The 12,298-nt window shown below is 46.0% G+C and overlaps 1 protein-coding gene across 1 annotated transcript in view; it reads left to right on the top strand.

Annotated features, from left to right (window-relative positions):
- POLR2B (RNA polymerase II subunit B) overlaps nt 1-9,402 on the top strand; it is a 58,853-nt gene extending 49,451 nt beyond the window's left edge. Inside the window, exons 19-25 of the mRNA XM_059670256.1 lie at nt 779-1,029; nt 1,110-1,199; nt 1,446-1,553; nt 2,296-2,409; nt 5,009-5,169; nt 8,444-8,639; nt 9,129-9,402. Of these exons, the coding sequence (XP_059526239.1) occupies nt 779-1,029; nt 1,110-1,199; nt 1,446-1,553; nt 2,296-2,409; nt 5,009-5,169; nt 8,444-8,639; nt 9,129-9,218 (1,010 nt within the window). The 3' untranslated portion in view covers nt 9,219-9,402. The remainder of the gene's footprint in view (nt 1-778; nt 1,030-1,109; nt 1,200-1,445; nt 1,554-2,295; nt 2,410-5,008; nt 5,170-8,443; nt 8,640-9,128) is intronic.
- Nucleotides 9,403-12,298: the final 2,896 nt, after the last annotated feature.

The raw sequence follows: 12,298 nt of genomic DNA, 5'->3' as shown, positions 1-12,298 counted from the left end.
AGAGTGATTGGGGCCGGCGCCAGCAGCGGGTACGAGTGGGGCCGGCACCATCAGTGGGTGTGAGTGGTGGCTGCTGCCCTGATCGCCCCTTAGAAGTAGGGGGACGTGGAGAAGCTCTCAGGGACTATCAGGGCCAGCAGCCGCCGCTTGCACCCACTGCCGGTGCTAGAGCTGCCACTCTCACCCTCTGCCAGCATGAAGTGATTGAGGCTGGCCTGGGTGCCAGCAGGGGGGGCCAGTGGCAGCTCCGGTGCTATCAGCGGGTGCGAGAGGCGGCTGCTGGCTCTGATAGCCCCTTAGAATCGGGGTTGGAGGGATGGAGAAGCCCTGAGAGGCAGGAGGTGTGAGTGCCAGGTGGGACCGTGGCATGTGGGAGCATAGAATTTTCAGTAACCACCAGAGGCTCGCCCCAATGACAGCGACTGGCGCCCTGCCTTGGTCTGGTGACCCTGTTTGCCTCCACCATCCCGCTGCGGCCCATGCCCACCATGTTCTGTGCTCTGCTTCCTGCTGCCAAGTCTTGCCATGTTCTGTGCACGCCCCCTGGTAGTCAGCACACATCATAGTGATTGGTTGTTCCGGTGTTTAGTCTTTTTGCATATTAGCGTTTTATTATATAGGATGGTCATGGTGTGTTAGAGATTCCTGTGAACTTCTCAGACTTAGAATTGATTTATGTATTTGGTTCTTAATCTTTGTGGAGAGGATTATGTGACATTTTAAATACTTTTCTATGTGGTACTACCATTCTAGAAATGCCATATCTGTTTCTTTGTAGGTATGAGGCATGCCATATATGACAAGCTGGATGATGATGGTCTGATAGCTCCTGGGGTCCGTGTATCGGGAGATGATGTTATTATAGGCAAAACAGTCACCCTGCCTGAAAATGAAGATGAGCTGGAGAGCACTAATAGACGCTATACCAAGAGAGACTGTAGCACTTTTCTCAGGACTAGTGAGACAGGCATTGTGGACCAGGTTATGGTAACTCTCAACCAGGAAGGATATAAATTTTGTAAAATAAGGGTGAGTATAGCTTTGTCATATTGCTATTTATGGAAAGTAAACCAGATGGACTTAACTAACCTATTTTTATATGAATTCAGGTACGCTCTGTTAGAATTCCACAGATTGGAGACAAATTTGCCAGTCGACATGGTCAAAAGGGCACTTGTGGTATTCAGTATAGACAAGAGGTAGGTATTTTTTATCTGCCTCACTCCTAACCCAGAGTCTTGTTGAACATTTTATTAAATCAAATGATTTAACTTAAGAGCACAAAGGTGGTAAAGGCTTGGCTTTTAATTTTAGTGTTGACTAAGTATAGGAACATACTGTATTAAACAGAATTTAGGACACAGAAAAGTTCAGATGAGAGGAATCAGTTCTTGTTCCATAGCTAAGAGATTTACGTTTAAGATTTTTTAAAAATTCATTTATAGGATATGCCTTTCACCTGCGAAGGAATCACCCCTGATATCATCATAAATCCCCATGCCATCCCCTCTCGTATGACAATTGGTCACTTGATTGAATGTCTTCAAGGGAAGGTAAGAGGTTCTCTTTAACAATATGAGTTCCAAACTGATGTTCTTTCCAAAATGATGATAGGTGATTTCTCTTATATTTGACTCAAGGTACTTTGGAAGAAGCTAATGTGGCATAATCATAACCAGTCACAAATTGTTTATGATTAATTATGCCTTTTTTCTTTTTGCAAAAATTTGCAGTTATGGCTAAGTCAGAATTTTTATAAAATTTATTGTATCAAAGCAGTACACACAGACACACACTCACACACACACGCATATATATGTTGGTTACCCTTTTTATTGGTTCTTTTCTATAGATAAGAGTTAATTCATTGGTGGTTAGTTCATCGAGAACTTAAATTTATAGCTATATTATTAGCTGTGTGTGTGTCTTTCGGTGGAGGTTTTTCTGTTTTTAAGTGTCTTGTTAGAGTAGAATGGCTGCAGCCTAACAAGTAGAGGACTTGGTTTTAGGGCTTTAAAATGTATTTTCCTTGATCCATAGGAAGTGTTTGGGAGTCTCTCTTTTTGTAACTGTTCTCATGGATAGCTTCCTATTTGAAGAGGTATAATTGAGTTTTTATTTTTTAGGTAAATTAGTTATAAATACTATGTTAATAAAATGAACCTATGATATTATAGCTTTCCATAACAGATTTTTTAAAGTTCAGAATCCTTTCTTTTCTAGAAAGGATTTTTACAGATTTCTGAGGAGAAATAAAAGGAAGCAGTCTTTTAAAGATTACTTTTTTTGATAAAGGTTTCAGCTAACAAGGGTGAAATTGGTGATGCCACTCCATTTAATGATGCTGTTAATGTGCAGAAGATTTCTAACCTTTTGTCTGATTATGGCTACCATCTCAGAGGAAATGAGGTATGTTTGCGCTTATGTATTTTTTTATATGTGTGTAGTTTCATTCTTTTTTTTCTTTTTCTTTTTTTTAAAACATATTTTTATATTTCAGAAAGGAAGGGAGAGGAGAGAGAGAGATAGAAACATCAGTGATGAAATATCATTGATCGACTGCCTCCTGCACGCACCTTACTGGGGATCAGGCCTGTAACCATGGCATAAAATCCTGACCTCCGGGTTCATAGGTCGACACTCAACCAGTGAGCCACACTGGTCAGGCCCTTATTCTTTTGTATGCTTACATTTTATTCCATTGAATGGCTGTACCAATGTAGTTTCATTCTTAAAGAATTTAAACCTTTTATTGAAGTATATACTTTAAATATGTTACAAAGTATAAATGTATAGCTTGGTGAATTTTCACAAAGTGAACATACCCATGTGACTGGCCTCCACATCCTGAAAATTAAATTGCCAGAAGTCTTTTATGCATAGATTCCCCCTCTTGTGTCTCCCTCCAGTTAACTACCTCCCCCGCTCCACTCTATTGACATCTAACAGTATAGATTATTTTGTCTGTTTTGATTTTTTTAAAATAAATCTTTATTGTTCAGATTATTACAGTTGTCCCCCTTTTTTCCCCCCATAGCTCTCCTCCATCCAGTTTCCACCCCACCCTCTGCCCTTACCCCCCCCACTGTCCTCATCCATATGTATTCGCTTTTTTGTCGCCGCGTCAAAGGTCATACACATGGAAAATGTAGCTATTTCCATCCGCAATGTGTCCCTGTGTTCAGAAAGGTCTGTCACGACTTGTTCAAGCTCTACTCAGAAAGGGTATGGAGCCACATAACGACTTTTTAAAATAATGTATCCTCTTATGTTTAAAATGAGGATTTCACTACCAAAAGTGAGGAAAAAGTGACACTACAGCTGCTCTCGCCCCTCTCGCCCTTCAGGTGATAGTTGTGTGTGGGGCTGCGAGCTGGTTCGCGGGCCGTCGACGAAGCCATCTGGGTGGCTCGCGCGGTTCCGCCCGTTTCCCAGGGGCCGTCGGAGCCTCGCAGGGGCCGTCGGAGCCTTGCAGGTGCCGTCACAGCCTCACGCAGCCTCACAGGGGCCGTCGGAGCCTTGCAGGTGCCGTCACAGCCTCACGCAGCCTCACAGGGGCCGTCGGAGCCTTGCAGGGGCAGTGGCAGCATCGCAGGGGCCGTCACAGCCTCACGCAGCCTCGCAGGGGCTGTCACAGCCTCACGCAGCCTCGCAGGGGCTGTCACAGCCTCACGCAGCCTCGCAGGGGCCGTCGGAGCCTTGCAGGGACAGTGGCAGCATCGCAGGGGCTGTCGGAGCCTTGCAGGGACAGTGGCAGCCTCGCAGGGGCCGTCGGAGCCTTGCAGGGACAGTGGCAGCATCGCAGGGGCCGTCGGAGCCTTGCAGGGACAGTGGCAGCATCGCAGGGGCTGTCGCAGCCTCACGCGGCCTCACAGGGGGCACCGCATCCCACGTTGGGGGTGAAGGTGCGAGACAGAAGCTCCTCTCGCTGTCTCTCCTGCTGCTCCCTTGCGTATCGCCGATGCTGGAAGTTTCTGAGAGCAGTCTGCAGGTGCTGGGCATCATACTTTAACTGGTCAACAGGAAGTTTGGCATTCTGTCTTTTGTTGGGAGGCTTCTTGCTGGACAAAATCTCCAGGCATTCTAGCTGGCTGAATATCTGGTATGCTTGCTTGGATTTTGTTTTCTACTAAGTGTACAGACTGCTTGTCTGCCGTCTCCCAGTGTCTCATGTGAGACTGGATCTGGTGGACCTGCTTGTGCGTTTGCTGGTACAGTGGTTCCATGTCGCTGGCCCAGCCAGGTCTGGCTCCGGCTTCCTCCGAACCTGATTCTGCTTCTTGAGTGTGTCCCTTATGGATGCGAGGAGTTGAAATCTGCAGGTTGTTGGGTTAGGCTGCAAAAGTGCAGGTGGTTCCTTATGTGCCACTGGCACAGCTTGGATGGGGATGTAAATTGAGTAGGGCGGGGTCTCAGAGAATCACCAGGCAGAGCAAACAGCAATAGTTGTCGTCAGCGTCTCGCGACTCCCCGTCTCCGCGTCCCCGTCCCCGTCTCCGTGTCCCCGAGTGCTGGTGAGCAGCTCTGCGAGAAAGCCACCCTCGCTCTCCCGTGACCCGCTGCAAGGCAGTCCCACCTCTTCCCATAAGAGTCTGGGACCTCAGAATCCCGCCCCAAACAAGCTCAGTGGATTTGAGAGATTGTATCCCCTTCTGATTGAAAAAAACACATGCATCCAGTTGCAGCCTGCCTGGGGCGCAACTCCCATACCTCTGTTCTTGGCGCCTCTGCACCTCCTACTCAGCCTCAATGCGCTTCTTTTTACTTCTTCCAGTTGTAGAACTTCCACTGGGCCAGCTTTCCCATGGTTCTGGATGATAGCTGTTTTGTCTTACAGTTGGTAGTTTCAATGTGGTTGTGGGAGGCAGCACGCACAGGTCTATACCTTATGCCACCATCTTGGTTCTTCTGTTTTGATTTTTTTATAGATGGAATCATACAGTATATGTACATATATTCTTTGAACTTATTTAATATTTTTAAGTCTGTGCTTCAAACTCTGTTTCAGGTCTTGTACAATGGATTCACTGGTAGAAAAATCACATCACAAATTTTCATCGGCCCCACTTATTACCAGCGTTTGAAGCATATGGTGGATGACAAGATTCATTCTCGTGCTAGGGGGCCTATTCAGATCCTCAACAGACAGCCCATGGAGGGTAGATCCCGGTAAGAGAGCTGCATCATTGTCAGTGACATAGTTCACATAGTAAAGGCAAGATAAATGTTTGTTTCTTTCCCTTTATTAACCAGTTAATGAGTTGGTTATCTAGCATCATTCAAAGTTGACCAGTGATTTGTTTTTTGGTAATAACATTAGAAACTCAACTGATTTCATGTTTTTGTATATTAAGAGTACTAAGGAAGCCATCACCATCCACCTGTGTGATGATCTGAACAATGCATTTTACTTTACCCCCAAGCTGGGAAAACCTCTCATTCACTCATGCTTTCCACTCCCTTTGCCAGCAGCAATTTATCATTTCAGGCTTGATTGCCTGGGAGACTCATTCATGGAAAAGCTACTTTATTGAGATCAAATTTGGTATTCATTTTTGAGTACAGAGTTGAATTCCAGTAAGTTAAATGATAGCATGATGAAAGTTGACTCTGTACTTCATTGTATTTTATGAGGAAAATTATATATATAAAAGGCTGATATGCTAAGTGTCTGACTGGTTACTATGACGCACACTGACCACCAGGGGGCAGACGCTTATTGCAGGAGCTGCTGTGACGCGCACTGGCCATTTACAGGGAAACAGCACCATGGACCTGGTGTCCACAAAGCAACACTTGGCTTCCCCCAAGTGGGACACAGGCCCTGCTATCACCCCAGAGTGACAGCCCACAAAATCGCTGCTGACACTGCCGAGACCCCGTGGCACAAAATGTGGCCCCCAGCCCAGCCCAGCCCTGAAACGGTGGCTGTGGGCGCCAGGTAATGATGTCACGTAGCAACGCCTGGCTTTCTCTCCCTAGTGACTAGCCTCAGAGTTTCTTCAGCCCAGGAAGATGATTTGCTTTATAGCCAGGTGCAAGCATTTTACACTTTAACCAAATGTCTGTGAAGCATTTTCCCGTGCCTCATCTCAATTGATCCTCACAGAAGTCCTGGAGTAGGCAGATAGGAGACTCAGTAGAATCCTATTTTCTTCTCATTAGCCAGAAAACAGAGATTTAGAAAGCTTAGAAACTTGACCCGACTGAAAAGTAAAAAATGGTGGATCTTGAAAATGACTTCAGGTTTTCTCACTGTGCAGAATATAGTCAAACACTGCTGCAGTTAAGTATTTTACCCTTTGTTCTCCCTGTGTGATCTACAATAATAATCTGTGTTGTGTTGATATTTACTGCTGTGTTGCTGACAATTACCTGTAAGAGAAGTTGGGGTGCTTCACTGGACTGGAAAAAGTTTAGCTACATCATAAAGCAGGTCTAATTAAGCAAGTTTATTCTATATCTATACTAAGAAAAGAGTAATATGCTAATTAGACTGATGTCTTCTGGACATACTTTCCAGACAAAGCCACAGCGGCTACAAGGGCTGAGGGCCTGCAGCCGTGGCTGCGAGGGCCAGTCTAGCACTGTGGTCCCTTTTGCAGAGGCTGTGGGAGAAGGTGCCGCAGGAGAAGGCAGAAGGGAGAAGGCTGGCGCTGCAGGAGAAGGAAAAAGGTGGCAGTTAGGGGATCAGGCCAGAAGGGAAGAGCAGTTAGGCAGTTAGGGGGATCAGGCTGGCAGGGGAGAGCAGTTAGGCATTTATGGCGATCAGGCTGGCAGGGGAGATCAGTTAGGGGGAACAGGCCAGCAGAGGAGAGCAGTTAGGGGGATCAGGCTGGAAAGGGAGCAGTTAGGGGCATCAGGCAGGCAGGCAGAGGTGGTTAGGAGCCAGTGGTTTTGGATTGTGAGAGGGATCCTAGATTGGAGAGGGTGTAGGCCGGGCTTAGGGACACCCCCTCCCATGCACGAATTTCGTGCACTGGGCCTCTAGTCAACAATAATAAAAGAGAAAAATGGTAATTGGCGTACGAGCTACCCTTTTCATTGGCTAATCAGGGCTATATGCAAGTTAACTGCCAACAAGATGGCGGTTAATTTGCATATGTAGGCACAATGCAGGGAGGCGAAAGGGAAAGCAGGAAGAAGCCCCCTGCCACTGACAGTGATCGGAAACCCAGGGGGCAGCTAAGAGCTGGGGGGCAGGGCAAAGGTGGCCCTGGGGCCGCCTTTGCCCTGCCCCCGAGCCATGATCGGAGAATCAGGTGCCTTTTCCACCCTGGCCAGTGATAGCAGGAAGTACGGGTGGAGCCAGCGATGGGAGCTGGGCACGGTTGAAGCTGGCAGTCCCAGGAGCTAGGGGCCCCTTGCCTGGGCCTAAAGCGAAGCCCACGATCTCAGGGCCGCTGCAGCTGCGGGTCCCCGCTGCCTGGGCCGGACGCCTCAGCCAGAGGCTTCCTGCAGGGGCAGGGGCGGAGCCCGTGCGATCTCGGCACACCCCGCTGCCACTGCAGGTCCCCGCTGCCCGGGCCGGACGCCTAGGCCAGAGGCGTCAGGCCTGGGCAAGGGGCCGATCCTGCGATTGGAGGGTGATGGGGGTCAACGCCTGAGGGCTTCCCAGTATGTGAGAGGGGGCAGGCTAGGCTGAGGGACACTCCCCCCCAACACACACACCCAGTGCACGAATTTCGTGCACCGGGCCCCTAGTATATATATAAAAGGCTAAGTTGACTTGCGCATACGTGATACATATAAAGCTCTCATGCCAGTCACATGTGTTTCGATCTGTCATTGTCGATCGTGAATTTGGTTGACAATTCTATTACAGAGAAAGGGCGGATAGTGATGTTAAAATATTTCTTCTAATTAACTTCAATGTGCATGAATTCGTGCACTGCGCCACTGGTATGCTATATGTGTGAATCTAATGTGTTTACTCTATGTGGGGACCTTCTAATGCACATTAAGTAGTTGATAGACTTCTCCCCTTACCCCCCATGTAGAGAAAATGCTAGGATATATAAATTAGAGTCTAGTTCTCCTTTACTAATTTTATTCTTTACCTATGCCATTAGTCAAGGTGCTGTTGATATCTATATATATAAAAGGCTGATATGCAAACTGTCCCTTTGGGAGTTTCACTGGGAGAATGGGAGCTTGATCGCTCGCTATGATGTACGCTGACCACCAGGGGGTGGTGCAGAACATGGCGGTTGACCAGTGGCGGCTGCAGGATGCTGAGGGAGTGAGGGAAGGAGGCGGCGGGAGGCTGGGGGAACTGTGTGGTGGAGGCGCGTGGGTAGCAAGTGAAGGAGGAGGTGGGGAGGTGGGGAACCAGATTGGCCCTGATGGCCGGCCAGGCCTAGGGACCCTACCTGTGCAAGAATTTTGTGCACCAGGCCTCTAGTAGAAAATATTACAAAATAATCTATTTTTGTCTTAACAGGGATGGTGGCCTGCGTTTTGGTGAAATGGAACGAGACTGTCAGATTGCCCATGGAGCAGCCCAGTTTTTAAGGGAAAGACTGTTTGAGGCATCAGATCCATATCAGGTTCATGTTTGCAATCTTTGTGGAATAATGGCGATTGCTAACACGAGGACCCATACGTATGAATGCAGGGGCTGTCGGAATAAAACCCAGGTGTGTATAGATTTTCTGGCCAGTTGATAAGTGTTTAGGATATAACCATGTTGGGCTAATTACCCAGGCAGATTTAGTGTGATGGAACAGATTGGCATTTTCACAATTTTGAATAGCATGCCTCTGTAAGATTCCTAGTTTTAAATGAGAAAAACAAAATTTGATTTTTCTCTAAAAATCAGTTTAAACTTTATTGTGCTAATATCACTAGGCTGTTCATTTTTTTCGAAAAGGGCTTGTACAAGAAATGTTTAAAAGTGGGTTTTTAAAAAGCCTTTTGCTTCAGGAGGGTGCTTATGTCTGGCAGAAAGGGTCAAATACCAAAGCATATTAGGAGACAGAATCACCTTGGGCCAAGTTAGTAGAATGAGTTGTATCAGCCTATCCTTTTGTTTGCCTTCAGCACCAAGTCTTTACCTTTTTCTGGGCTAGGGAAGTAGGCTCATTTCAGTATAACTTTGCTAATTACTTTCTTTTTCTTTCTTTCAGATTTCTTTGGTGCGAATGCCTTATGCATGCAAACTGTTGTTTCAAGAGCTTATGTCTATGAGTATTGCACCTCGAATGATGAGTGTTTAGCTCTTTTAAAAGATTCTCAACAAGACACTTATCAATGCCTTTTGTGTCTTATTTTTATGATATGGCTTTTAAAAATAACAAATATGTGTTACATTGTGCAAAAAAGCAGTTTATTTGTTTTGTTTGATATGCATGCTTTTCTGTAAACAGGTAATAAATTTTTGTAGATAGTCTTGATTTGTTATCTTTGTGTAAAGTCGGTGAATATAAAACTAAGGTGTTAGTGGACTGGATGAAAAGAAACTGGGTATTAGGCAAGAACCAGGGTAGTTAGTAGTTATCCATGACTATGTTTAGCTATGCAGTCTAATATATTCTTCAGGTTTATAGCTTGGCACTTTCACCTGTTTAAAAAAAAGAAAAAAAATTAGTTACATATATGTACATGGTTGACTTTCTAATTTTTAGATGGCTTAGTGTTTTCAAATAAATGATGTTAAAATGTGGGGGATAAAGGGTATGTAACTGCGTAGATGATAGTGCAGTGCTCTTTAGAATTTGAGCTGTACAATTTTAAATGTAGAAGGCGATTTTGTCGTATTGGTCTGTGTGTAAGAGATGGACTTTTTTTTTTTGATAAGAGAGAGGAAGTGAGAGGGAGAGAAACATCAGTGATGAGAGAGAATTATTGATCGGCTGCCTCCTGCACGCCCTCTACTGGGGATTGAGCTCGCAACCCGGGCATGTGCCCTTGACTGGAATCAAACCTGGGACTCTACCGGCAACATAAAACAATCTACGAAGATATTTGAAAATGTTGCGTACCCTGAAAAGACGGTAGGTAGTCCCTGCCTTAAGAAGCTTGGGATCTGAGGTTGGCAAGTCAGTGGTGATAAGGCAGGGATGGTAACTTTCATCGAAGAGATCAACATGAGGTGCTGTGTGCCCTGGGAGACACTTTCGAACAGAAGTGGCCTGGGTGTTAAGGAAGAAGGTGGAAGGAGGAGGCAGTGGGTAAAAGAGAAGCAGTGACAGATCTGTGTGTGACCAGGGACCCCAAGGGGAGGGCTCTTTTTAGGATTCTCAGTTTCCAGGTCACTGGCAGCGGGCGTGGGCAAGTGGGGGCACCTGTGGAAAGCATTGTCTGATTTGAGTCCTGGGTGTGGGACCACCAGGGAGAGCCCAGAGTGACACCTCCTATCCCCTCAATCCTGGCACACATCCCTCGCCTTCTCTATCATATCCCCTCCAGTAAGAAGGTCCTTAGCACCAACATCAATGTATTCATCCTTTTTGTGGCAGAAGAGGTCTTGGGGTTGGCAAACTCTGGCCTGTGGGCCAAATCTATCCTGTTACTTGTTTCTACATGGCTTGTGAGTGGTCTTTACATCTCTAAGTGGTTGGGGCAAAAAAATCCTATATAATAAAAGCATAATATGCAAATTGACCGAAAGGCCGAAGAGTGGAACGACTATCCGGATGACCATCTGGACGACCATCCAGACAATCTGGGACCATGCGATTACACCCACTGGCGCCAGGCCAGCCAAGGCAGTGCGATGTGATTGGTTGGGGGCCCGGCCATCACCCCATGATTGCCTCACAGAGGGAGGCCCAGGCCACCAACAGCTAGGGCTACAATTTCCTTTTATGTCACAGAGGTACTGTAATGATCAAATGGGATAATATGCGGGAAGCATATCTCACATTTAGTACATGTTCAGTGATTTATAAGTTTCCTTTTTTTAAAACTATATTTTCATTGATTTCAGAGAGGGAGAGATAGAAACATCAATGATGAATCATTGATTGCCTGAACGCCTCTACTAGGGATGGAGCCCACAACCCAGGCATGTGCCCTTGACTGGAATTGAACCTGGGACCCTTCAGTCTACAGGCTGATGCTCTATCCACTGAGCCAAACCAACTAGGGCAGGGATACAATTTTCTTAATCAGAATTGTAGGTCAGGATCTCCACTCTTGCTGTGATCTGTCCGTGGTACTTGGCAAAACTCACTAGCAAATGTGAAAAGATTCCCAGACAGCCATGAAAGTACAGTCAATATAAAACTATCTGAGATGGTAAGGCAGCATGGAAATCACACTGAGACATTTGTTTAGGTTTGGGTGGCACTGGTAAAGTAAGACTGCAAGGATATAGCAAAACACACACACCTTCACAGCTGTGAGGTAATTTTTAGGGTAGAATTGTATATGGTAGGGTTCAAAGGAAGCTAAAAAGAATTAAGTGGCAGTTACAGTTAACAAGAAATTTGTGTCATTACTTTTTTGAAAATATGTTTTTTATTGATTTCAGAGAGGAAGGGAGAGGGAGAGAGAGAGAGAGAATGATGAGAATCATTGATCAGCTGCCTCCTGCATGCCCCACACTGGGGATCAAGCTCACAACCTGGCATGTACCCTGACTGGGAATTGAACCATGACCTCCTGGTTCATAGGTCAATGCTCAAACACTGAGCCATGCTGGCTGGGCTCATTACTTTTGAAGGTCTTCAAAGTGTGCTACCTTTCTTTTTTGAACATAACATGTTTCCCTCCTGAGATTGAAAAGTTCTGGCCTTTAGACTTGTGATGGGTTCAGAGAGGAAGTACTGCATAGTGGTTAAAAACATGGGTGGGTGCGCTAACCAGTTTGGCTTAGTGGATAGAGCGTCAGCTTGCAGACTGAAAGGTCCCAGGTTCGATTCCGGCCAAGGGCATGTACCTTTGATGCAGGCACATCCCCAGTAGGGAGTGTTCAGGAGGCAGCTGGTTGATGTTTCTTTCTCATCAATGTTTCTAACTCCCTATCCCTTTCAGTTCCTCTCTATAAAAAATCAATAAAATATATATTAAAAGAAAGTAAACTTCATAAAAAAACAAAACAAAACATGGGTGGGTGTTGAAGGGCTTGTTCTGTATTCTAATTATAGTGGTCAATATAAGAGCTAGCTACTATCCTACCTAATAAAAGAATAATATGCAAATTAACTGTTTTTCTGCGACAAAGATGGCGGCACCCATAGTGGCAGGGGGCGGGGGGAGGATGCTGGTGGCGTCACCCTGGTGACATGAGCCCAGGGTCCCACGTCCCAGCTGTGTAGAGAGAGGGACCGGGGGCCAAGCATCCTGCGACCCG

Source organism: Myotis daubentonii, chromosome 1 (assembly GCF_963259705.1).
Source record: "Myotis daubentonii chromosome 1, mMyoDau2.1, whole genome shotgun sequence".
NCBI lineage: Eukaryota > Metazoa > Chordata > Mammalia > Chiroptera > Vespertilionidae > Myotis > Myotis daubentonii.
This window is presented reverse-complemented; position numbering and strand designations above follow the sequence as displayed.